This window comes from Oryctolagus cuniculus, chromosome 21 (genome assembly GCF_051225735.1).
Source record: "Oryctolagus cuniculus isolate XC-2025 breed Fujian yellow rabbit chromosome 21, ASM5122573v1, whole genome shotgun sequence".
NCBI lineage: Eukaryota > Metazoa > Chordata > Mammalia > Lagomorpha > Leporidae > Oryctolagus > Oryctolagus cuniculus.
The window spans coordinates 6,117,250-6,143,946 of NC_142887.1; the positions used below are offsets into that span (position 1 = coordinate 6,117,250).

Genomic DNA, 26,697 nt, shown 5'->3' on the forward strand with positions numbered 1-26,697 from the left:
GTCCGGCACTGTTAAGTGCGGCTCTCGCCGGCCCATTTCCTCCCCGCCTCCTGCCCCCCCAGCATCCTCGTCACGATTGATTTTTGCCCATATGGTTTGCTAGGCAGCAGCGAGGAATCAAAGGAGGTGCTTCCTGTGGGCCACAGCAGTGGACATCAACGGCTCAGAAAAACCCTCTTAGGCCAGCCCTCCCTGTGGCTGCCTCACACCCTGTCCCGGGGCTCTGGTCGGCAGCTGGGCGCGGGCGTTCTGTGTGCCCATCTGTACCGGGAACAAAGGCTCCCACCCTTCCTCTCTGTGGTTGTGGACGATGGGGCTCGAGATGGCGCCTCTGACTCCCGTGGGGTGGGCCCACGTGAGACGCATGCCCGGGGAGAGGATCCCAAATCCGGTGACTTCCCGCGGGTGTGATGCCCGGGATCCAAGACTTCAAGCGCTTCCACGGTTCGGGAATCCGCCCCCGCCTCCTGCTGGAGGGAGCTGTGTGTTCCCAGAGAAGCGGGAAGATGCGCAGAGGCTGCCCTTTCTCTGCTCATGACAGATCTCGGGCAGAGGAGACGGCCGGGGCGGGTGGGACGGCATCTGCTCTCACCGTCACAGACCCCGACGGGGACACTGGGCGAGCGCCCTTCGACCCGACTCTTGGACACTCAGATGTGGTCTGTGTCGGCAACATCAGCCCCGTGGCAGGACGTGAACTGGGGGTGTCTCACCTTGTGGCGTGGACCTGCATGTGCCCACGTGTGCCTGCAGGCATCCGCACGCTGGTCGCTCTACCCCAGGCTGTGGGAACTCGCGCTGACAGCAGCGTCAGAGTCTATTAATTCCTCCCGGCCGTCGCCTCCCGCGCCGTGTCGTGCCTCACGATGAGCCCACGCTCTGTCGGGGTGCTGGTCTCCTGTGTGCAGCCGGCTCCCAGGGCCGTCTTTGTCTCTCTGGGCCCCCCGCTTCCCGGCTGTGCTAATTTATCCAGAAAGGCTCGGACTGGAGAGCGGCTGCTCCCTGGTGTGCACAGCTCTGGGCCTGTGGATGCCAATCACGAGGCTTCCAGGATGAGTCTGGCTGTTGGGCCTCTGGGGTTTTCCCGGAGCTCTGCTGAGACCTGTGTGTTGCATCCGCGCCTGGCCACGACGCAGGGGGTGGGGGGGCGGGCGGACAACTTCAGCTTCAGCACTGTTAAACGACACCCCGGCCCCTGCTGTCCCCACCCGCCCTGGGCTTGTTCAGGGCCAAACAGGTGTGCTCAGAGTTTGGTGACTGACCCGCGTGTTCCGTGGAGCCTCAGACTGGCGTCCTTCCTCGTTCCTGGGCGTTCCGCTGGAGCCTGGGTAATGACTTCGCGTCAGCACAGGGAGGGCTCTGGTGCTCTGCCCGATTATTCTGTGCTGCTTGAGGCATTGCTGGTTTGGGGACGCTGTGTCCCACGGTCCTTCCTGGCCCCTTGTGTGTGAGGTGGGGGAGGACAGAGGAGCAGTGTAGTGGGTGGCTCCTGGAGGGGTGGTTCATTTTGTGCTGGGATCAGTTTTGGGAGGAGACAGTGACGTCTCCCTTCCCTCTCCCCCTCCCTCTCCCTTCCCCTCTCTCCCCTTCTCCCCTTCTCCCATCTCCCCCTCTCCCCCTCTCTCCCTCAAGATTTACTTATTTATTGATTTCAGGGGCAGAGAGAGAGAGAGAGAGGGGTCTTCCATCTGCTGGTTCACTCCCTGAATGGCCATAATGGCTGGAGCTGCATCACTCTGAAGCCAGGAGCTTCTTCCAGGTCTCTCATGTGGGTGCAGGGGCCCAAGGACTTGGGCCATCTTCTGCTTTCCTAGGCCATAGCAGAGAGCTGGATTGGAAATAGAGAGGTCAGGTCTTAAACCGGTGCCCAGATGGGATGGTGGTAGTGCAGACAACGGCTTTACTTGCTATGCCACTGCGCTGGCCCCAAAGTCTCTCTTCTCTTGTGGTTCACACCGGGGTCTGGATTTGGAGCCTGAGATTTTTTTCTTGGAAGGATTGATTTTGTCAGGTGAAGCAGCTGACCTTAATTCACTGAGATAGAATATACAAGGGCGCTTCAGAATTTAATGGAAAATCAAATTGAAAGGTGAGTTTACATTGGTGCAAAAAAAATCTGGCACCCATGCATAAATTTTCCACACACATTTCCGTAAATGTTAGGAAGACCCCTTGTGTGCATGGATTTCAGCGTTCCTTGCACCAAAACAAACTGATCTTTCAGTTCCATCCTCCATGAACTTTCGGAAGTGCCATGTAAATAAAGCAAATGGATGGACGCTTTTCTGCAACTCCACGCGCCTGGAGGAAAGACAAACACCGCTTCTTGTCTCTTTCTCACAGTCTCCTCTACCAGTGAGCACAGAGAGGTGGGGGCACCCGCTGGGGGCTGTCTGGTCCAGAGATGGAGGACAAGGGCGGTGGTGGCGATGCTTCCGGTAGGGACAGGGACCGCCTGTTGTAGTCCTGATCGTGTGCAGGGAGTGGGTGAGGGGCCTCATGGGAACTGTGCCTTTTGACTCCCAGGTTGTCTGTTGTGGCTGGCACTTGTCCACGCGTGGGATGGAGAGGGTCCGGCGTTGTGCGCTGGGTTACGCTGCCCCTTGAGATGCCAGCCTCCAGTGTCAGAGTGCCAGTCCAAGTCCCAGCTTCTCTGCTTCTGCTCCGTCTTCCTGCTAATGCCCAAGTACCTGGCCCCTGCAACAGTAGTTGGAGGTCCAGATGGAGTTCTGGCCTCATCGCAGCCCCACCCGCGCTGTTGCAGGCATTTGGGGAATGAACCATTGAACAGAAAATCTGTCTCTGCTACAGTCTATGTTGCTTTGCCTTCCAAAAAAAAAGCAAGAAGCTGGATTGGAAGCAGAGGAGCCGGGAATCAAACTAGCACTGCGATAGGCTATGGGTGTCCCTAGTGGTGGCTTAGCCTTCTGTGCCACGACACTGGCCCCTGTTATGTCCTCCAAGAAGTGCGTGAGGCTTCCCAGAAGCCCCCGTGCTCTCACCCAGTAAAAGGCGCTGCTGTCCGCCTGATTGCTCAAGCCAGCATGGCGGGAGGAGCTGCCCTCGAGTCCGCCTGTCCCTCTGGACACCTGACTACCCAGCAGCCACTGCTGTGCCATCCGGCCCCGCCCCTCTCTCCTCCTCACCCCTGTCACACTCCAGTCGCATTTCCTCCTGCCCAGATGCCCAAGCGTGTCCACCTCCACACTTCTCACCTGTTCCCTGCAGCCTCGGAGGGGCCTCATAGAGCTGCTCAGGGCTGACCCGCACGCCACCGCACAGCTGCCCCGTGGCCACCTGGGTCCCTGCCCACGCCTCTGGCTCAGGTGCTCCAGCCATTCTGACCTTCTTGTTCCATGGACCAGAACTTGGTGGTGTTCTCTGCTCAGAATTCTCCACTTCTCATCAGAGAGCTGGCAGCTCCTGCCATTGCAGGCCCCGGTGCAAAGTCACCTCCTGCTGAGGCTGCCCCTCCCTTGCTCTCCCCTGCCAGGTGTGACCTCAGCCAGGTGTCATGTGTTTCACCTCTCAGGGCCTGTCGTAATTGACCACATCTTCTTTTCCATGTTTTGCTGGTTCCCCTTCAAGATGTGTGTTCTGTGATTGCAAAGAGTGTCATGTCTGTCACTGTCCCCAGCACCTGTAACAGGGCAGACAGTGGGTCCCTGTCCATCACTGTCCCCGGCACCTGTAACAGGACACGCAGTAGGTCCCTGTCCATCACTGTCCCCGGCACCTGTAACAGGGCACGCAGTGGGTCCCTGTCCATCACCGTCCCCGGCACCTGTAACAGGACACGCAGTGGGTCCCTGTCCATCACCGTCCCCGGCACCTGTAACAGGACACGCGGTGGGTCCCTGTCCATCACCGTCCCCGGCACCTGTAACAGGACACGCGGTGGGTCCCTGTCCATCTCTGTCCCCGGCACCTGTAACAGGACACGCGGTGGGTCCCTGTCCATCACTGTCCCCGGCACCTGTAACAGGACACGCAGTGGGTCCCTGTCCATCACTGTCCCCGGCACCTGTAACAGGGCACACAGTAGGTCCCTGTCCATCACTGTCCCCGGCACCTGTAACAGGGCACACAGTAGGTCCCTGTCCATCACTGTCCCCGGCACCTCTAACAGGACACGCAGTGGGTCCCTGTCCATCTCTGTCCCCGGCACCTGTAACAGGGCACACAGTGGGTCCCTGTCCATCACTGTCCCCGGCACCTGTAACAGGGCACACAGTGGGTCCCTGTCCATCACTGTCCCCGGCACCTGTAACAGGGCACGCAGTAGGCCCCTGTCCATCTCTGTCCCCGGCACCTCTAACAGGACACGCAGTGGGTCCCTGTCCATCTCTGTCCCCGGCACCTGTAACAGGGCACACAGTGGGTCCCTGTCCATCACTGTCCCCGGCACCTGTAACAGGGCACACAGTAGGTCCCTGTCCATCACTGTCCCCGGCACCTGTAACAGGGCACGCAGTGGGTCCCTGTCCATCACTGTCCCCGGCACCTGTAACAGGGCACACAGTGGGTCCCTGTCCATCACTGTCCCCGGCACCTGTAACAGGACACGCAGTAGGTCCCTGTCCATCACTGTCCCCGGCACCTGTAACAGGGCACACAGTGGGTCCCTGTCCATCACTGTCCCCGGCACCTGTAACAGGACACGCAGTGGGTCCCTGTCCATCACTGTCCCCGGCACCTGTAACAGGGCACGCAGTGGGTCCCTGTCCATCACCGTCCCCGGCACCTGTAACAGGGCACACAGTGGGTCCCTGTCCATCACTGTCCCCGGCACCTGTAACAGGGCACACAGTGGGTCCCTGTCCATCACTGTCCCCGGCACCTGTAACAGGGCACACAGTGGGTCCCTGTCCATCACCGTCCCCGGCACCTGTAACAGGGCACACAGTGGGTCCCTGTCCATCACTGTCCCCGGCACCTGTAACAGGGCACGCAGTGGGTCCCTGTCCATCTCTGTCCCCGGCACCTGTAACAGGGCACGCAGTAGGTCCCTGTCCATCACTGTCCCCGGCACCTGTAACAGGGCACGCAGTGGGTCCCTGTCCATCACTGTCCCCGGCACCTGTAACAGGGCACGCAGTGGGTCTCTGTCCATCTCTGTCCCCGGCACCTGTAACAGGGTAATGCAGTGGGTCCCTGTCCATCACTGTCCCCGGCACCTGTAACAGGACACGCAGTGGGTTCCTGTCCATCACCATCCCCAGCACCTGTTGCAGGACATGCAGGCGGTCTCTGCTGTCATGTCCATCACTCTAACTCCAGCCCTGAAGTAGCACACGCAGTCAGAGCTTAGTCAATATTGTCCGAATCACTGGTGGTTTTGAGCTGCTCTTTCACGGCTCTGCTAATGCACATTTCAAGGAATACTTGGGTCCTAACGATTTTATGTTAAAATGAATTGTTCTGGTACTTTTTATTCTGACCTCCGTGTTTGGTCATGTTTTCAACAAAGTGCATCTTTCAGAAAATGGCAAGTGGTGATGAGGCCACGGAGGAGCTGGCATTGCATGCGTGCTGGTGTTGCTGCTGTGGAAAACAGCGTGGGGACCTCAGACAGCCACAGGCGGGGTCACCCGTGGGGAGCTCAGCCGCACAGGGTCACCCGTGGGGAGCTCAGACAGTCACAGGGTCACCCGTGGGGACCTCAGCCACACAGGGTCACCCGTGGGGACCTCAGCCGCACAGGGTCACCCGTGGGGAGCTCAGACAGCCACAGGCAGGGTCACCTGTGGGGGGCCTCAGAGTCACACACAGGGTCACCCGTGGGGAGCCTCAGACAGTCACAACAGAGTCACCTGTGGGGAGCCTCAGACAGTCACAGGCGGGGTCACCCGTGGGGAGCTTAGACAGCCACAGGCAGGGTCACCCGTGGGGAACCTCAGACAGCCACAGGGTCACCCGTGGGGAGCCTCAGACAGCCGTGGGCGGGTTCACCCGTGGGAAGCCTCAGACAGCCACAGGGTCACCCGTGGGGACCTCAGACAGCCACAGGGTCACCCGTGGGGAGCCTCAGACAGCTGCAGGCAGGGTCACCCGTGGGGAGCTCAGACAGCCACAGGGTCACCCGTGGGGAACTCAGACAGCCACAGGGTCACCCGTGGGGAGCTCAGACAGCCACAGGGTCACCCGTGGGGAGCTCAGACAGCCACAGGGTCACCCGTGGGGAGCTCAGACAGGCACAGGCGGGGTCACCGTGGCACGGCAGCTCCACTGCTGCATCCCTCCTCAGAGTGCAGAGGGCTCCATTCCGGGACTTATTTTGGATACCAACATGCATGGATGCTCAAGTCCGTTAGAGAAAATGGTGCAGTATGTGCATAGAACCTGTGCTTATACCTTATCTGTAATTACTTATTCTTTTTAAAGATGTATGTATGTATTTATTTGAAAGGCAGAGTTACAGAGTGAGGGAGAGACACAGAGAGATCTTCTGTTGGCTGGTTTGCCCCCAAATGGCTGCAGCAGCCAGGGCTGGGCCAGGTTGAAGCCAGGAACCAGGAGCTTTCCCCAGGTCTCCCACGTGGGTGCAGGGCCCCAGCACCTGGGCCGTCCTCTGCTGTCTTCCCAGGTGCTTAACAGGGAGCTGGGTCGGAAGCGGAGCTGCCGAGACTTGAACTGGGGCTCACAAGGAATGCCCGTGTTGCGGGCAGCAGCTTAACCTACAATACCCTGTAAGAGGTACATGCTTTGTAAGCAATCGCTGTGTTGTCTAGAGAATAAGAACAAGAGAGAGTCTGTACTCGCTCAGTACAGATGCGATTCCTGTAAAGAGCATGTTTGGTCTTTTGCTGTGGACTCCTTAGGTGTAGAAGCATGGGTGGGGGGCCGACTGTGCACCCGAGACAGCTGCAAGCGGGCGTGTGGAGAGAGATGCACACCCATGCTGCAGAGGACCACGGCCTAAGTGTCCACCAAAGGTGCCCACGTAGGCAGGTGCAGCCCATCCACTGGGCGCATCACCCAGTCTTGACGGAGAGGCGGTTCCGACTCGGGCCAGTGGGGTGGAACCTGGGCCGTCATGCTCTGCGGGAAAAGCCAGTTGCAAAGAGACAAAGTGAGGCCCGGAGCAGTCACCCCCGAGACAGACGCAGTGCTTGGTGGCACAGAGCTTCCGTTTGGGGGATGACAGAGGTGTGGACGTGGGTGGTGGAGACGGATGTCAGACTGTGTGCGTTTGATGCCCCGAGCTGTGCACCTCAACAGGACCAAGCTGGCAGATTTCCTGTGTTTTAGTGCAGTTGTCCAAAAAGTCGTGTTTTAAGCACGTGCCCTGGTCTTCATCCAGAGTCCTTCCCCCCTCCTCCCTTGAGCCCTGCTTCCCAGGCTTAGGGAACAGGGACGCGGGGCCGGCGCTGTGGCGCAGCAGGGTCATCCTCCGCCTGCAGTGCCGCATCCCATGTGGGCTCCGTTTCGAGGCCCGGCTGCTCCTCTTCCAGTGCAGCTCTGCTGTGGCCTGGGAAAGCGGTAGAAGGAAAGCAGGATGCAGCCACTGAGCCACGAGTGCTGCCCGAGGCAGCCTCAGGGGCCTTCCCAGCCCGGGGCTGTGTTTATGGAAACGAGGCCAGTGGTGATGTTTCTTCAGGAGAAGCAGGCGGAGGCCAGGGAGGGGCTGCGTGGGGAGGGTGGAGCCCAGGCCTCCTCCCCCCAGCCTCTCCACTGGGCTCCCACACCAGCACAGGACAGCCCTATCTGGGGAGACGGGGCTGGTCTGAGCCCGGAGGCGCGAGGCCAGCGCTGGCTGCAGGGACGGCTCCTTTCCTGGCCCGGCGTTCATGCTTCCGATCCCAGCTTCGTCTTCTCGCTGAGGGTTTGAGATTCCTTCCCTGCTGCCTTCACAGCTTGGGCCCTTAAGCAGGGTTGCAAAGCCCAAGGATGAGGGCGCCCTCCCTCTGCCTTGCAGGGGCGTCTGCGGTGCCGCTGACTCATCAGGCACAGCCAGGAATAGTGGAGCTTTGGAAGTGGTGGGGGATGGGCAGGGGCACGGCCTGATGGGGCTGCCCACGCCGGGTTCTGCGCTGGGCCTGGGCCTGCTGGGTGCACGAGAGAACCTCTGGGAGAGAGCAGCTCCCCAGCGCTGCCCCGAGGCCGGTCTCTTCATGTCCAGGGAGCTGGAGAGCTGTGAGGGGAGGGGGCACTCTCTTCGAGGAAGGCACTGAAGGATGTCAGACCCCAGGATGGGGGTCTTGTCTGTCCCAACGAGCAGAGCACAAGGAGCCCTGGCTCTGGCTGTGGTTCCTGGAAGATGTCAGGGTGTCACTATGTCCCCACCACCGTCTTGCTGGGACTTGCCGCCTGCTTTGTGTGGCCCTGACGAGGAGGGTGGCGTGGCGTTCACCTTTGAGCTCCAGATTAGGGGTGTGTGGCTGCACCGTTCGCTGTCTCCCAGAAGCCTGTGCGGGAATGGTGGCTTCTTAGCTGGGTGTATAATGTGGCCTCTGGAACGCTGGACTGAATTCTCCCTGGCAGGCGCCTGGGGAAGAAACCAACAAACAGGCGGGAGCCAGGACAGGGGGCAACGATGTGCCCAATGCCTGTTCAGGTTCCAAACCCAGCTTCTCACTGATTACAGAAGATCGTTCAGTTTCCTCGCTTGCCTGGGCCAGGAGGGGTCCAGGGAGGCCCCCGAGCTGAGTGGCAGATCCTGCAGCCGCCTGGAGGATCCAGGGCTCTCCCACCCCAGCAGTGGCCGCTTCCCCTCCACCCAGTGCTGCCGTCGCTGCCACTAAGATCTGTATTTAGAAATAGAAATGAGTCGGGGGCCAGGTGTGAGTGGGTCTCAGGGCAGCGCCTGAGTTCTGGAGCCAGGCGTGTCATTAAGTTCATGACCTATGAACTATGACCTATCAGCTCCTGTTACCGCCGCCGGTGAGCCCGGGTTGGCCGGAGTCTGGGGCGCTGTGGGCACAGATGTGAATGATCGTTGTGCGACTCGTTAGCTTCTCCACCTTCCTCAAACCTTTTCCGTGATGACGTTGTGGAAGTAAGGTGGGCGCGTCTGGGATCTGTCGGGCATTCGTGAGGCGGGGCTTTGATGGCAAGGTGAGTGCCCGCCGGGGCACACCTGGAGTGACTGACGCTCAGCTTCCCAGGTGACCAGGCAGGGGCAGACTTGCCGTGTTTGCTGGTGTCCACTTGACGTGGCCGTGTTTAGTGGGATCAGTGCCGTGTCCAGGCAGGATCAGCGGCCACTGCGTGAGAGCAGGGCGTTCTCTGGCTTCATTGCCCAGAATCACTTCCTGCTGCTCAGAGTGGAAACCGGAGCTCGGGCCCACACCCCTGCACCTCACGTGCTCCCTCAGTCCAGAGCCCAGGGCAGAGGCCCTGCTGGAAGGAACGAGGGCCCGGCCGCTCACTGCCGTGTTGTGGCTTCAGTGATGCTGTGATGGGGCGGGGACTCCGGCTGGGGACGGCCTCCTGCCCACAGCAGCCAAGCCGATCTGACGAGGTCTGTGCTCAGGCAGGGCCCTGGCTCCCAGAGCCTCCTGCTCGCGTGCCCTGTGGGGTTTGGTCTAGGCACAGGGAGCCCCTGTTACCAGGTAGGGAGTGGTGGGCACCCTCCCCAAACCCACGTCTGCCCGTGTAGCCAACAGCCAGCCTTGTCAGCAGGCAGTAGCCTGGGGCCAGCTTGGGGCCTTCTGTGCACAGACAAACCCTGCAGGCTGCCGGCGAGGGGCCAGGCCAGGGTGGCCGTGCTGACCTCTCTTCTCCACGCTCCAGCTTCCTGCTGGGATCGTCAAATCCAGGTAGAAGCTGATGGCACAAGAGATGCGGTCACGAGGAGGCAGGACCGGCCCTGGAAGGGCCGATCAGTTAACCCCACGAGCACAGCCGCCTTTCTGTCAGGTCTGAGAATAGTTCTCATCCCTGGCTGTGCCAGGCAGATGGCCGGGCCCTGGCAGGAGCGACTCGGGGAGCAGACGGGAACCCCATCCGGTCGGCACTGATGTTCTAATGGGGACCCGCTCCGAGGACGGTGTGCTCCGCTACGTGGGACGAATGCTGATGGCGATATGGTAGATGGGAGGACGGGTGAGGAGTCTCTTCCCGCGTGTGGGCTGGGGAGGCTCAGCTGATGAGAAGCCAAACTTGCAACCTTAGTGGTGGAACAGGAGGGGTAGGAGGTGCCAGGCAGTGGAAGCAGCAAGTGCAAAGGGCCTGTGGTGGAATGAGCTCGGCTTGTTTAGGGACAGAGAGAAGGCCAGGCTGATTCTACAGGGTGAGTGGGGGCTCGGCTGAAGGCGGGTGAGGCCAGACCTGACAGAGCCTGGTAGACCATCAAGGAGTTAGGTTTTTATGACCATGGTACCACAGGAGGTTTCACACAGGGAGAGGCAAGGTCACGGTGGCCCCTGTGTGAGACGAGACTCAGAGGCATTGGGCCGTCCCTCGCAAATCTGTTGTTCTTGAGCGGTGAGACCATAAGAAGTGACAGCTGTCAGCAAACCTGCAGCCTGGGGGTTGAGGTCCAAAAGTGAGGCTGTTTAACGCAGGCGGGTGTACGTGTCCACTGAGCGCATCTGCACCTGCTCCCAGCTCCCTGCCTGGCACCTCACGCGGCCGCTGCACGGTGCCCCACGGCCTTGCGAGCCAGACCTCTCCGCGACACCGCTTCCCCTGACGGCTCCTGCCCAGGAACGCCGAGGGCTGCCTGCCCGCCTTTGGGTGCTGCAGAAGTTGTCAGGTTAAGCTCCATGAGCAGAGAGGACTTCGGAGGCTGAGGAGGTGGCTCTCTGGGATGTGTCACTGAAGCAGTAATTTACATCGCAACATCTGTGAGGGCGGGAGAGTGAAAGTCTGTCCTTGGATGGAAATGACCGGGAATAAATCGCAGCGGGTTCTGCCATCTGCAGAGGGCCCTGGGGGTTCCAGTGGAGGCCCAGGGGCCCGGGCAGTGGACGGGAGGCAGAGGCCGAGGGTCCAGCGGGCTCCAGTGGCATCTGAGCTCACTGCAATGCACGTGGAGTCCCGTTGCCACCTTCAGCCACCTTTAACGTCGGGGTGGAACTTTGAGACAGAGGAGTGTGTCTGGAGCGCTTGGCAAGTGCGTGTGTTGGGACCTGCGTGGTTACCAGGGACAGAGAGCAATGAGACGGGTGTGAGCACGCAGAGAGCATGCCCGGCCCACGTCATGCCACAGCGGGCTTCAGGCACAGCTCGATCCCGGGGCTCACCCGGAACCATCGCGTCTCTGACTCTCCATCCACCCCACCGGCTCTGTCCTCACATGGTTCTTGCCGTGTGGCAGCAAATGGCTCAGTACCTCCAGCCTTGTGTCCTCAACTGGCCAAGTCCAGCAGGCGAAAAAAGAGAGCGGTTGCTCCACGGGCTCCCAGAGTGAAGTCCCAGGCTTCGTTCTCCACAGGTGGGATTGGGTCGTGTGACCTCCCCAACCGGTCACTGTATCCCGGGGATGGGATTGTCCCGATTGGCCAGGCCTGAGTCACATGCCCAGACTCCAGCCCATCACGGTGGAGCTAGCGGAGGTGGGTGGGATGGAGAGGGAGGTTGCATGTTGATTGGCAGCCCTTGGTACCACGGGGTCACCCTCAGCAGGACCGACCCGCTGTGAAGTCCACAAAGGAGAATAGGGGCAGGAAGGTTCTCCGAAGGGGAGCCGGGGGTATGGCTCCAGAGGGCAGCGGCAGGTGCTGGCCGGGGACACGCAGTAACGGCCTCCCTTCCCTCTGCTGCCCGCAGGTGAGGCGGAGCATGCGTGGCCGGAGCACACGCTCGCCCTGGTGACCGCGGAGCGCGACTGGCCGTGACTCCAAGGCAAGCTGGAGAACCTGGAACAGGTCCTGAAGGTAGGACAGCCGTCGCGAGTGGATGCCCGTGGCGGGGCCGGGTTCCCCTGGGGTCGGGAATCCACGCCACAAACGGGGCGCGCGGGGCTGGGACAGCGGGTGTCACCGACGCTGTCCCAGGCTCAGGGAACTCCGGCTGCTCCCTGGCGTTCCGTGGGCTCCACCGTGAGGAGGTGGCTCCCAGGGGGCCCGTGTGTGTCCCCGAGGACCTTGGGGGCGTCTCTGCTCTCAGCCCAGCGAGTCTCTACGTGCCGGCCTTTTGAATGCTGACGGTTTATGGGATTCTGAGTTTCCCTCTCCAGACCCAGCAGGGAGCACAGAGGGGCCACACAGCACCTCCCCTCGCCACCCGCAGCTGCTGGGGAGGCCGGCGGGGTCTGGGGGTGCGCGTTGGCGCCAGGAGGATGCCCGGATGCGGACGGAAGCGCTCCTAGCGCAGGTCTGTGAATACAGGACCCCCGACGTCGCGTGACCTGCGGCTCCAACAAGAAAGACTCCCTGGCTCCCGCCCGGCCCTGACTGTGGCCGTGCGGCCTCACCCGGGAAGCCCCCTAGTGGGCCGAGACGCTACAGCGCGGTTGCTTCAGCCGCGGCCCCCACCCTGACTGCGGACCGTGAGCTCCCTGGGAGCCCCAGGCCTGCTTTGCTCTGCCCTCTGCCTTCAGGGCCGGGACGGTGCCGGGGCGTGGTGACGCGTTCCAGGGCGGTGGGTAACTGGTCCGCAGGAGCTCCGCCGAGAGTCTACCATGTTAAAGAGAACACAGCGGGTCTGGGGGTGTCTCTGATGGGTAGGAGCTGGGAAGGGGCCCAGGCCTGGAGCACAGTGCCAGGAGCCAGGGCTGCTGTTAGTCCTCCCACAGGGTCAGCCAAGAGTGGACTGGCCCCAGGTCCACGGTGTTGAGGGCGGAGTCTGTGCGTCCCCTTCTTATTCCCGGGTGACGGAGTACCCTGTGGCTCCCTGGCTTAAGCGTCACACAGATCCTCTCACAGCTGCCGGAAGTCCAGGGTGTGGCTAAACCCGGGCGTGGGCAGAGCCCCACTCCTCTCTGGACGCTTGCAGCCTTTCCCAGCACCGATGGCTGCGTGTGGCCCAGGCTCCGCCTCCAGCGAGCAGGGCAGGCCTCACTCTCCTCTCCTCTCTCTGCCTCCCTCCCCCAGAGACCCTGACTCTGCTCACATCCGAGAGTCCCCTCTGCCACCTCCGCCCAGCCCTGTCTGAGTCAGAGCCACCTGGGCTCCCCCGCCCGTGTGTCACAGGCGTCGGGGTCTGCTGTCACTGGCTGGAAGGAGCTGGAACCCAGCCTGGCTCCTTCTGCCTGATTACTGAGGGCGGATAGAGGCCCCGGCGAAGACCTCAGGCAGCAGAGAATCCACCTCACATCCTGGGACTCACTCCCGGGTCCGTGGCCAGCTCTCGGCCCTAACCCTCGGCTGGCCGGGGCGGATCTGGACCGCTGGCCTTCGCTGCATTGCACACGGAGTCTCTTACTGCTCTGAGTGTGGTGTGTCCAGTGGGTCAGCAGCCTGGCCGGCCTGAGTGTTTCCGTCCACTGGAGACGGGGACATGGCTGCACCTGCTGGTTCCTCGCACACTGGGAGCCCCAGGCTTTGTGTGCGGGGCTGAGGACAGCACCGGAAAGCCTGCTTCAGGAACGTTCTCCAGCAAGTGAGGGGCATCCCAGTCGTTCTTTGCGGACAGAGAGCTAAAGGCACAGCCAGCATGGCCCACACCCAGGAGGAGCCCGGAGGAGCCCCTGGCTGTGGGAACTGGAAATGTAAACTCCTGGCCCTTCCTGGGCAGATGCTACCGGCTGCAAAATACTCCAACATTCGATACTCCCCATTATCTGTTTGAAAGGCAGAGACAGAGATCCATCCCCTGCCTAGCTACAACAGCAAGGACCAGGCCAGGCCACAGCCGGGAGATGAGAACTCGATTCAGGTCTCCCACGTGGGCAGCAGGGGCCCACGTGCTGGAGCCGCCACCCGCTGCCTTCTGTGGTGCGCAGTGGCAGGAAGCTGACTCAGAAGCAGAGGTGATGGGCATCTAACCAGGGGCTCCGTTAGGGGCTGTGGACTTCCTAGTAACTGCTGTGTCGAAGGTCCACCCCCAATGCTTTGCTATTAAAAATGTTTTTAATTTTGTAACTGACACCTCAAAACTACATACGTGGGCCCCGGTGATGTGCACGCATGCGAGCATTGTGCAGGCTGCCCATGGCAAATGTGTCTGTCTTCTCACACCCTTAGCGCTCCTCCTGGCGGCACGTTCTCCCTTGTGCTTGGAGCTCTGTATCCTGGCAACCTGAGGCCCCTGCCGAGCTGCACAGCAGGAGGACTCCTCTCTTGACTGCGGCTCAGTGCCCACGCCCTGCCCAGCCTCTGGGAACCAGCATTCTGCCAGAGTGGGGCCCCGTTGCGCAGGGTCTCGCAGACTGGGGAGGATTCAGGACGAGGTGCACTTGCTCTGTGAGGTGGGGGCTGTGGCTGCTGCTGCTGTCACAGTCATGCTGCTCGACAAACCGTCTTGCAGGCTGGGCTGGTCCTCAAAACCCGGCCGTTCACTGTGCCCCCGAGCGCCTGGGCTGGCTGCGCGGCACCTCCCAGCGTGCTGGCCATGGCAGACCCCTGGTCCCTGGGGGCCTGTGTACCCGGGTGGGTAGCTGGCAGGTTACTGATGCTGGAGCCCTTGGCCTTGTGCCTGGCCCTCCCCGCCATCTTCCCATTGGCCACTAAGGGTTCTGACCACGAATGCAGGAGGGCTGTGAGTGACAGCAGCCTTGTGTCTTAGGGCCTCGTGGGGGCCAGACTGCCATTGTACCCTGGGAGGGAGCAGACGATGGCCCAAATATGTGGGCCCCTGCCACCCACAAGGGAGACCTGGATGGAGCTCCTGGCTTTGGCCTGACCCAGCCCTGGCTGTTGTGGGTATTTGGGGAGTGAACCAGTGGATGGAAAAATCTCTCTTCTCTCTGTCGCTCCCTCTCTCTGTTGCTGTAACTTTCAAACAGATGTTTTTTTAAAGAGGAGATCTCATTCCCCTCAGACACTGGGTTCCTGCAGACCCCAACCCTGTTAAAATTGTCCGGGTGAAATAGCCACTTGAGACCAAGCCTGAAGGTGGATTTGTTTCTTCAAGACGTGTGCACAAGAAGAGTGCCCGGAACCCAGGCTGGGATTCTGCCAGCCAACAACGCCCTGCGTCCGCCAAGTACTGAGAAGTACAGGGTATGGGCTGATGAGATGAAACACAGCGTCACGTGCAGGGTAGGCACTGTGATGCTGGAACCCAGACCTGGGTGTCCCGAGGGAGGGAGTCACGCAAAGGCCCTTGGTCACTGTGGGTCCCGGACCTGTTGGGGAAATGGTGAGGCGGCCAGAGTCACCATGAATGCAGGAAGAGAGTGGGAAGATGAGGTCGGTTAAAATCTGGAAGGCCTAACTGAGGACTTCGGAAAAAGAGTGTGCTGAGAGCCCACTACAACCACTCTAACACCGGATGATGCGGTCAGCTTGCACACTTAAGACACTCCGTGGGGCGAGCCTTCTTCACAGTGGTTGACGTGCTGCTTGGGACACCCGCATCCCGTATCAGAACACCCGCGTCGCCTATCAGAACACCCGTATCCTGCATCAGAACACCCGTGTCACCTATCAGAACACCCGTGTCGCCTATCAGAACACCCGTGTCACCTATCAGAATACCTGCATCCCGTATCAGAACACCCACGTCCCGTATCAGAACACCCGTATCCTGCATCAGAACACCCGCGTCACCTATCAGAACACCTGCGTCCCGTATCAGAACACCCACATCCCGTATCAGAACACCCGTATCCTGCATCAGAACACCCGCATCGCCTATCAGAACACCCGTGTTGCCTATCAGAACACCCGTGTCCTGTATCAGAACACCCACGTCCCATATCAGAACACTCACATCCCGTATCAGAACACCCGCATCCCCTATTAGAACACCCGTGTCGCGTATCAGAACACCCGTGTTGTGTATCAGAACACCCATGCCCCATATCAGAACACCCACTTCCTGTATCAGAACATCCATGTCCCCTATCAGAACACCCGCATCCCGTATCAGAACACCTGCGTCCCGTATCAGAACACCTGTGTTGCCTATCAGAACACCCGTGTCCTGTATCAGAACACCCATGTCCCATATCAGAACACCCGTGTCCCGCATCAGAACACCTGCGTCCCATATCAGAACACCCACGTCCCGTATCAGAACACCTGCGTTCCACAACAGAATGTGGCTTCTAAGGGCGTGTCCATGAGTGTCATTGCACTGTGTTTGCTGGTCAGAGCGCAGTCTGGCCGCATCCCCACGCAGGCAAGGGCTGGGCTAGAGGAGAATCCGTGTCCTGTATCCAGCTCCAGCCGGGCAGGGCCGGGAACCAAACACAGACTTTGTAGACCTCGCTCTGGTCCTGAGCGACACGGCGTGATGTGAAAATTCTGGAAACAGACTCGTGTGTGGACATCTCCGCTGAATTAGACTTGGCATAGCGTGTACTGAGACTCGGAGGACGAGGAAAGAGTATTCAGCCGTCGTTAACGGCGTGGTTCTTCAGAGGCACGTTGTGTGACGGGCAGCTGCCACCCGGCTGGTGTGGGACTCACAGGGTGGTGCTGGTCAGCATCCTTCGCTCCCTCCCCTGGCCCCTCCCATTCCCGTCTCTGAGCACCTGTTGAATCCAGAGCTGCCTGCCCTTGTCGTCCGCTGCCATTCAGGGTTGTAGCACGTTTTCTATGTCCCAGTATTCAAACCCCACAGAGCCCTCCAGGCTTCCCTGGGCCATCCAACGAAACCCTAGTGGGCCTGACACTTTTGTCCTGTGACACCCCCGGTGGGCCCAGGGCTGCTGTCTGGTGATACCCCGGTGGGCCCAGGGCTGCTGTCTGGTGACACCCCTGATGGTCCCGGTAAAAGCAGCAGACAGTGCTCCAGACCCCGGCAGCTTCCTCTCATCTTGTCCCAGAGGGCAGAAATTCTGGGGGGAGATGCTGGCAGCCCCTCACTAGTGCTTTGGGATAGCTGGAGCAAACACCTCACCAAATCGGGTTGGGGGGAGGGAAAGGGAGGGAGAGGAAGAGAGAGGGAGAGATCTTCCATCTGCTGGTTCACTCCTCAGTTGGCCACAACGGGAGCTTCCTCTGGGTTTCCCACAGGGGTGTAGGGGCCCAAGGACTTGGGCCATCTTCTACTATTTTCCAAGGCCATGGCAGAGAGCTGGATTGGAAGTGGAACAGCCGGGTCTTGAACAGGCACCTATATGGGATGCCGATGTGTCAGGTCAGGGCATTACCCCACTGTGCCACAGCGCTGGCCCTACCCTGAGATTTTTAAAGAAGATTTATGTTATTAGTTGAAAGGAAGAGTAAGGGACACACACGTTCCACCATGCTTGTTCACCCCCCAGCTGGCTCCCCCTCTCTGATAGTGACTGCATGCTGACTGGGGCTGCACCTGTCTGACCTAACACCCTTCGCTCCCCTTCTCTCTGCAAGGGAAGCTGCAGCGTGCCTGTGGCCCTCCCCACTCGGTTCCCCAGGCCTGCAGCCCCACGCAGGGACCGTGCTGTGTTAATATAGCTCATGCCTCTAATGCGTCCTCCTAAGGAAGACGGTTCCTCCCGTCGCTAACAACTTCCTTCCCAGAGCTAAATAGGGATCACTCGGGCTGCATTTGGCAGTGCCCACTTCCCAAATAAACAGAAGCACAAACATGAGCTGGAACAGTGTTGTAATTAGACAGCTGCCTGACTGTTCATCCACATGGGCGGCTGTATGGGAGGCTGGGAACGCCTGCCTGCCCCTAGTCATGCGTCCAGGTAGAAATGGCTGTTTATAAGCTGTCTGCTCACAGAGGTGCATGGTGGCTGGGGACATAGCAGCTCCAGGGTGTGTTCCTCTTGGGACGATGTCAGGGCCCTGCACGTCCCAGCTGTCTGGCCGCAAGCAAGTCACTTACCGTCTCTGAGTCTGCTGCACTGTTGTGAGATGGTGACGGTGGCACCCCACTCCCAGCATGAGATGTGATCCTGCGTAGCGTTGGCAGAGGGCTAGCGAGTAGTAGTTGCTTGATAATGAACTTGGCAGAGGGCTGGCACATAGTAGGTACTTCATGGGTGGTGGCTGCCGCTGTCTTGTTCATCACCGTCATCTTGCCTGGGCTGTCGTGGCTGCTCCCATCCTGTTGGCAGCATCTTGGGCGGGGGCCGGGGCACAGTTCAGCAGCACAGAGAATTCCTGGCCTCTCCAGGGGCTCCGCTGGTTTTCCTCAGTGCTGTGGGCCTTGTGCTTTGTGCTGCTGTACATGATCTCGGCAAGTCGGCAGTGGGTAGGGAAGCGGAAGCTGGCGTGGAGAGACCATTAGACACTGCAGGGCCTGGACTGGCAGCTGCGGCTCGGCTGGACAGGAGGTGTCACGTCAGCACCGTATCCCAGTGCCCCTACGCTGAGAGCCCGGGCAGCTGCAGGAAGACACACAGGTGGGCCCATAGCCATGGACTCCACTCCACATCCCTGGATTAAAAGTACTAGGATGTTACCTGCGCTCTGCACACGCAGGGTCATTGTCCGACAGGGTGGCGTGATGAGTGTCCACACGGCATTGGTGGTGAGCTGGTTGTTCTAGGCATGACTTAGCAGAAGAAGGAGGATCCATGGGTTGTGTGCAAATACTCGCCGTTCTACGTGAGGGGCATGGGTAGCTGTGGGTTTGGCACTGGCGGGGGGTCCTGGAGCCGTCCTCATGGATTCCAGGCTTGACTGTGCGCGGGACCTGTGCCTGGGTCACGGATCCATTCTCAGTCCAGCGTGAGCCGGCTGCAGGAACTGACCAGGTGTCTGTGTTTCATGGGAATTTGTTAACAAATTTTGGGGGATTTTATTTTCCCAGGATCCTGGGTGCTTGTGAGAGTTTCCTTAGCAACAGCAAAACCAGCGCTGTCTGGGGAGGGGGGCGCCCTGGCTTCCGGGTGACTGGAGAGAGAAGGGGCCCAAAGGTTTCTGTGGGTGCTGGAGAGGAAGCCGGTGCAGGCGGCCCCCGGGCCTGAGCATGACACAGAGGGAGACTCTTTTGACTTTAATTTTTTTGAATTTATTTATTTGAGAGACAGAGACAGAGATGTCCCATCCACTGCTCACTCCGCAGACGGCCACGGCAGCTGGGGCTGGGCCAGCTGACGCCAGGACCCTGCAGCTCTGGCCAGGCCTCCCACGTGGGTGGTAGGGACTCAGCTCCACCCAGCGTACATGTTAGCAGGAAGCAGGGATTAGGGGCTGAACCCAGTGTGGGATACGGGCACCCTACCCAGCATCTTAACTGCTAGGGCCCCAGTTAGCTTACTACATGCAAACAGAAACATCACCCACCACTCACGGAGTCCGGCACCTTCCCCCCTCGGCTAAGGTCGTTCAGCTCTGGGACGTGCCCCGGAGAAGGAGTTTTGGCGTCAGAGGTGGGACGGGCTTTGGGGTCCCCTCTGCCGTTTCCCCCAAGGCTGCCTCTCTTCTCGGGGGTCTGTCCTCCTCCCCAGGCCCTCACCTCTCTCCCTGGGGTCTGTCACCTCCTGACTGCTCGGGCCCCATCTTGCTAAGTCCCAGTCAGTGATAGCCTCAGAGACCCACGTTCTTGAACTTGGCTTAGATGTGTGCATTTTGCCTCATGACTCACAAAGGCCACGATCCTTGCAAAATTGACCAAAAATCCATAAGATTGTAAAACACTGAGTACATACAAATCGATCGCTAGCTAGTTCTGGCCAGGCGAGGGGTGTCAGGCCCCCCAGACTCCCTGGGCCAAGGGGCCGCCCTCCTAACATGTTCATGTCTACGACCCTCAGGTGTCAGGGCACGTGAAGGAGGCAGGTCCTGGGGGTGGCAGCACCCGGGAGGTCTCCACCTGCCCCTCTGTGCCCCACCCCTGACCTTCCCAGTGGCACGCGGGAGGGCGTCTCCACCTGCAGGGCACAGAGGCAGAGCTCAGTCTTGTGGTCTGTCCACTCTACTGCACACAGGCCCGGCTGCCAGGGCCCCCTGCCCCTGCCTGCCAGGGGAAGACTGGGGAGTGTTTGGGTTGTGGGGTGTAGCACTCGGATTTCCTGGAGCCACAGCTGGGATGAGAACTGGAGATCCGAAGGCCCGTGGGTCGGGGGAGGCATGGACTCTGGGTTCAAATCCCTGGTGGACGTCTGCCCTGTCACACAGCTGTGTGATGTGTGAGGACCACATCGCTGTCTCGGTTTCTGCTCTGCAGATGGAGCTTGTTAGAGGCCCTCCCCCTGCCCTCACCGTGAGTGCTGTGTGACCCAACCGTGGGTGAAACGGTGGGGAGAGCACTGGGTACCCAGGAGAGGGTCAGTAAGCCTGGGCTGCTGTTTGCAAAATAGCTGGGCAGAGAGGGCATTTGTTCAAAGCAAGGGGAAGAGGAAGTCCACCTTGCGCAGGGCCACCGGGTTGTTCTCAGGGTTCCCCATCCTCTCTGCCTCCCTCTGGAAAAGCCAGGGAAGCAGGGAGGCGGCAGCGCCCCCGCGCCGCCAGCTGCTCCTGGGAGCCAGGCTGGCGGTGCACGACACCGGCGTGGGCTGCCTGTGCTCAGCGGACACCCCTGTCCCTACAGCACATGCGAGAGGCTGCTGACCGGCGGCAACAGCTGGAGTTGGAGCATGAGCAAGCCCTGGCTGTCCTCAGCGCCAAGCAGCAGGAGATTGACCTACTGCAGAAGGTGAGCAGCGGGGTTGGTGGCACGGGGACACGGGGGGGCACTCCCCCAGCCAAGCCTCACTCCCCCAGCCAAGCCTCACTCCCCCAGCCAAGCCTCACTCCCCCAGCCAAGCCTCACTCCCCCCAGCCAAGCCTCACTCCGTCTCCTGCACGGCGAGGCCCAGCGCCGTTTCTGTGTTCCGGGTTTTCTTAGGTTGCCTGTAGTCACGTTCTGTGACGCAAAACTGGGGAGGCGCCCTAGTGCCGGGCACGGGTGAGACGGCAGCAGTGGACAGCTGCAGTGCAGCCGTCGGGGAAGCAGGTGCAGCAGGGGTCAAAGAAAAACGCAGCTGAGAGTGGACTCTGTGGCCACATCCAGGGAATGTGGCCTCCAGCCAGGTTTTCTTTGTGTTTATTTTGGTACCGCTGTTGTGTGAGGCTGGGGTGGGGAACAGGACGGAACTGGACCCATCAAGGGGCGATGATCCTGTGAACTGTGGTCCATCCACACCATGTGTCGCTCCCCCTCTTCATGGAGGAACGACACTAGACCCTGCCTAGGCTTCCTATCCGAGTCACGGCACCATTATGTCGCTCCCCCTCTTCGTGGAGGAACGACACAGGACCCTGCGCTGTTCTTTCGTCTGCTCGGCCCTCCCCGGGTTTGCTGCTGGTTCTTCCTGGGTTGGCTACTATCCCTTCCACCTCCGTGGAAGGGCGGTTCCCCCTGCCACATTCCCCACTTCCGCGGGGGAGCGGCACACCGTCGGCCGGCTCTCTCGGGGGCTGCACAGGTGTTCCCTCAGATGTTCCCCTTAGATGTTCCTGGTGCATGTTGTCTCTCTCCTCCTTTATAGTCCTTTTCCACCAATCCCAACTCTGCTACCCACACGCCGAGCATGCTGCTCTCCTCCAATCAGGAGCAGGTCCTGCTGTTTATTGGTTGAACTGGAGGCAGCTGTGTAGAAGCTGTTTCCTCCTCTCCCAGCGCCATATTGTGGGAGAGCAGATGCATAGAATAAGTCTTAATTCCAGTAACTTAGTCTAGTCCGGGTTGCTCCCCACAACCATGGACTGGTAGGGGGTCAGGGAAAGAGGAATCGTGCTTTGCACCTGCGGGCGTGGTGAGGACACTCAATGACTGAGTGACAACCCAGGAGTGCCCACAGACTGACTCCACCAACCGAGGGGGAGAGTGAGGGGGAGGGAGAGGAGAGCCCACAGCCTGACTCCACCAACCGAGGGGGAGGGGGAGGGGGAGGAGAGAAGAGAGAGAGGGAGGGAGGGACGGCATGGAAGGAGGGAGGGGGGTTCCACGTGAGTCCCTCCCAGGCGGGTAGAGGGCCTGAGGAAGTGACCCTCTGCCCGACCCCGACAGCAGCCCCATCCTGCTGCCTGATCTGTCTTCCAGAGCCGGGAACTGGGGGAGCCCCGGGAGGAATCAGGCCATGGGCAGCTGTGAAGGGTTCTCATCCTCTCTTTCCTGGTGCCCAGTTCCTGAGTTCTGCCCATCCCCCCTCAGGACAGCAGCCCCTGTAGCCACAGCCTGCCTGGTGGGGTGGAGAAGAGGCCGCCCACCCCCGTGTAGCCCCTCTGCCCTCTGACCTCAGGCCTGGGGGCCCACGTGGCTGGCAGCAGCCTCCCCACCCTGAGCAGGTTGCAGCCTCAGCGCCGGATGCAGTCTGCCTGGTGTTTACCGAGGTCTCACGTAAGGGGAGGACTTTGTCCAGCTGTGCGGATGGCGCGCTGGTTGTAACGAGCCTGCAGGCGGCTGGAAGCGACATGGCGCTAGATGCTGGCCATAAAACAGGCAAACAAAGCGTCGCTGGGACGGGCAGGGGTGCTCATCCTGTCCCCGCTGGGCGGGAGCAGCCTGCGTCCATTCTGCGTCCATTCTGCGTCCATTCTGTGTCCATTCTGCGTGGCTCTGGGCTGAGCACACCGACGCGCAGCCGCCCTGGCAGGGTGAGGGCCCCCTTCTCTGCGTGGGGCTCCATCTGCCTGCTGAGTGTTTGGCTGCAGCTGCCCGTCTTGACCCTGCTGTGCCCTCATCCATTCCTGCTCAACTCCTGGTCTCTCTTGTACACTGAGGCTTTGTGTGTGTGTGGAGCAGTGGAAGGAACGGAGGTGGACATGAGTGGGCCGCGTGGGAGGAACGGAGGTGGACGTGAGTGGGCCGTGTGGGAGGAACGGAGGTGGACGTGAGTGGGCCGCGTGGGAGGAACGGAGGTGGACGTGAGTGGGCCGCGTGGGAGGAACGGAGGTGGACGTGAGTGGGCCGCGTGGGAGGAACGGAGGTGGACGTGAGTGGGCCGCGTGGAAGGAACGGAGGTGGACGTGAGTGGGCCGTGTGGAAGGAACGGAGGTGGACGTGAGTGGGCCGCGTGGGAGGAACGGAGGTGGACGTGAGTGGGCCGCATGGAAGGAACGGAGGTGGACGTGAGTGGGCCGCGTGGGAGGAACGGAGGTGGACGTGAGTGGGCCGCGTGGGAGGAACGGAGGTGGACGTGAGTGGGCCGCGTGGGAGGAACGGAGGTGGACGTGAGTGGGCCGCGTGGAAGGAACGGAGGTGGACGTGAGTGGGCCGTGTGGGAGGAACGGAGGTGGACGTGAGTGGGCCGCGTGGGAGGAACGGAGGTGGACATGAGTGGGCCGCATGGAAGGAACGGAGGTGGACATGAGTGGGCCGCATGGGAGGTGGACATGAGTGGGCCGCATGGAAGGGAACGGAGGTGGACATGAGTGGGCCGCATGGAAGGAACAGAAGTGGATGTGAGTGGGCCGCATGGAAGGAACGGAGGTGGACATGAGTGGGCCGCATGGAAGGAATGGAGGTGGACACGAGTGGGCCGCATGCAGGGAACGGAGGTGGACATGAGTGGGCTGCGTGTACCATTTCTCACCAGCTCTGATTTTGTAAATCTCTGAGTCTTGCGTGGAATGAGCTTGGCGAATTCTCTCCAGAATTTTCCTTGCAGCTGCTCCTACCATGGACAGCCGTGGGGAGCACTTGCTGACTGTCACTTGCTCCTCCGTTCAGCAAGTGCTGTGCTCTGTCACCACAGAGATCCAGAAAGCAGGGACACAGGGCCATGGGAGCCAGGGCCGCTGCCCTCCCCAGGTGGAAGCAGAGGGACAAGGAAAGGAGAGGTAGGTGCGTCTGGACACGCTCGCGGGGGCAGACACACGAGGGAGATGCGGATGAGACAATCCCATGGTGCCGAGAGCTGGGGTGGGGTGTGAGGTGCGGGGCACAGGCTCAGCGTGTCCGGGAGACAGAGGCCGTGGGAGGCGCAGCGCTGAAGCCCCCGCACCGCCGAGTCGGGGCTTCCCTGTGGAGCAGCCAAAGATGAGTGCCTGCCCCCTGGCGTGACGAAGGTCACCAGTGGTCTGGGGGCTTCCCAGTCTGGAGGATTCTGAGAGGCCGAGGAGCTGTCTCGGAAGGGCGCCCTGCGCTCTGTGTCTGCACCCCGGCCTCCTCTCGGGCCCGTGTGGGGGCCCTCACTCCCACCACTCCGCAGAGTGGCACTTGTGCATTCCTGCCCTGGTCAGGCCTCCGTCCTCACTGGGTTCCAGGCACCACCCCTGGCCGGTGTCTCCCACCCAGACCGCTCTGGAGCTCAGAGTCACCCCAAGCCTCTGTCCTTGGCCACGTCACCACTCGGGGGCCTGATGGGTCCTGACGCTGGTCTCACAGAGCCCCAGGCTTAGCTTCCATCTCTGGCTCCCCACCAAGAACCCCAGCTCTTCCACTCAGGCTCAGCCTGGTGTCACCACTGGGAGGAGCTCTGATGCCGCATCCCAGAGCACCCCCTGCCTGTCCTCACCAACACCTGCCGTGCCCACCCCCTCCCCTGCACTGCAGACAGAATGTGCACAGAACGCCTGCTGGTGGCCCCTTTGCTCCCGGATCCCCTGCGGGAGCTGTGAACTCCTAGCAGGCAGGTCTCGTGCCCAGACGCCTCCCTGAGCCTGGGTCTGATCTCCCAGGGCTGGATGCAGAGCTGGGGCCCAGGAAGCGCCCTTCACCAACATCTGACCCCGGGCCTGTGCCTGGCCCTCGGCCACTCCCCTTCCGGAAGGACCGTGTGCGTGTGGTGAGCCGGGAGCGGGGCGCTCCCCACACTTCCCAGCACCTGAAGACTCCATGGGACCCGCAGCACCCCAGGCCCTGTCTCCCAGGAAAGGGCGGGGCTCTTGGGCATCCAGCATCAGGGTCCCCATCAGCTTTGCCCAGCGCCCCTCCCTGTCCCAGCGCCCACCTCGGCCCTGCCTGGCGTGGGCCTGGGAGACGCGGGAGGAATGGTGTGCAGGGAGGGTGCTCACTGAATCACAGGACGGGTGAGCGACCACACAGCCGGCTGTCCTAGCGCGAGTCCAGGTGACACAAGAGCGTCCTTTGCTTAGGGACATGGTGGGGCGCAGGTGTGGGAGGAGAGGCAGCCACGCCAGGCCCTGTGCCAGCTGTCGGCCTCCCCAGCGCTGCCCGAGGGTCCTTCCCAGCTCCTGCCTGTGCTCGTTCAGCAGGTCTGTGCTGAGCACCTGCACCGGGGCCACAGCTGTCAGTGGGGCAGCGAGAGGGCCGGCGATGCACACTGCACGCGTGACCGTGGACCCCAAGTGTGGGGGGCTCTGGGCCTTGCCGCCACGCCCACCCAGCCCTCGCTGTGTTCAGGTGCTGCCGTTTTCAGGGTCTTCACCCGGAATTCCTGGTCCCGGCTCATTGCAGCACTGGTTTATTTTTGGCTTGGGTGCCTTCAGCCCTGCCAGGTGAGGACACGGCACCCCGCAGGCAGCACCGCAGCGGGCAGCTGCTCGACCCACTGACTGCTCGGGATTTGTCATTTGCCTGCTGTCTGTCCACCTGTTGGAACGCACGCTCCAAGAGGGGGCCCCCGCACTGTCATTGCCCGACACACGCAGGCGTCAACAGATGCTGGGTGAGTGACGGAAGGGTCCATGGACTGATGCGCCTTATGTGCCATTAACAAGCCAGCTGACGCCCGGCTCCGAGCGGCGCTCAGCAGATGCGCGTCGAGCGAGTGAACGGACGGACGTGCCGGTGAGGGACCTGGGCTTCAGTGGCGCGGGCCCCACCTCCCCGGCTTGCTCCCAGGGCAGCAGGGGCTCCAGAGCCCACTTCTCCCTGCGCTTCAGGGGTCGGTTTCCCACCTGTGGCCGTCATTGTCCGGGTGGTGACCCAGGAGGATGAACAAAGGGCTTTTCCTGGGCTGACATTCATCTGCGGACCTGATAATTTCACTGCCCCCTTAATCCCCCCCTGCTGTGAAATGATCACTTCTGTCCCACACGCCCCTGAGGTGGACGGTGCTGGGACACACTGGCCTCACTGTGCAAGTGCAGCCGAGGTCTCTACCATATCCCGCGCTTCCCTCGGAAGCTCTGGCTTTGCTCCATCCTGTGGGCGGCAGGGGTGGAGCCCAGACTGACCCACCCTGTTCATCGGGGCAACCACGCCCCCTAGGCAGTCTCCCAGGCTGGCACCCCGCCCTCGACCCTGAATCCTCCCCGGGTGGCACCCTTCTCCCGTGGCCTCCCAGGAGGGCTCTGGCAGCTCAGCTGAGTGCCACAGCAGGGGCTGTGGTCTGAGGGTCCTGGCAGAGCTCACCACCGGCCCATCCGCCTCTCTTCCACGGGGCTGCCGTGAGATACACCAGCAAATGGCCCTTGCTCTGCTGCAGCCCCACCGACACCTCCAATTCCGCCCAGTCGCTGTGGTGCCCAGGTGGCCGGGGCAGCAATGCCCCCCTGAGCTCCTGATGTCTGCCCCTGGGGGCACGGGACCCCTTCCTCTAGCATCTCTGTGAAGTCACGCCGCCCGTACGTTGGCACTGGCCTGAGATGAGACTTGCTCAGGCCGTCGCTCGCTGAGAGTTTGCAAGAACTCAGCACTGCCAGTCTTCGCTGCTAATTTTAACCATCTATTCTCATCGCCCAAATGGCCCAGCTTACAAGGAGGCTACAAACGCCAGCTCCCAATTTTCATCTGAAGCCGGAAGCCACGTTGCTGCTGCCAGCCTGGCCGCTGCTCACAGCCTGTGAGGGTTTTGTGCTGTCTTTTCATCCTGCCACTTGAAAGCTCTCTTTGATTCCGTGGACTCAATGGTGGCATTATTTATATAATCCC

The 26,697-nt window shown here is 61.0% G+C and overlaps 1 protein-coding gene across 10 annotated transcripts in view; it reads left to right on the plus strand.

Moving 5' to 3' along the window:
* The window catches only part of RIMBP2 (RIMS binding protein 2), a 204,612-nt gene that overhangs the window by 116,567 nt on the left and 61,348 nt on the right, over nt 1-26,697 (plus strand). For all 10 annotated transcript variants that reach the window (XM_089322867.1, XM_070065734.2, XM_089322868.1 and 7 more), the window contains exons 2-3: nt 11,716-11,822; nt 20,467-20,571. In XM_089322867.1, coding sequence (XP_089178993.1) covers nt 20,470-20,571 — 102 coding nt within the window. In that variant the 5' untranslated portion in view covers nt 11,716-11,822; nt 20,467-20,469. The remainder of the gene's footprint in view (nt 1-11,715; nt 11,823-20,466; nt 20,572-26,697) is intronic.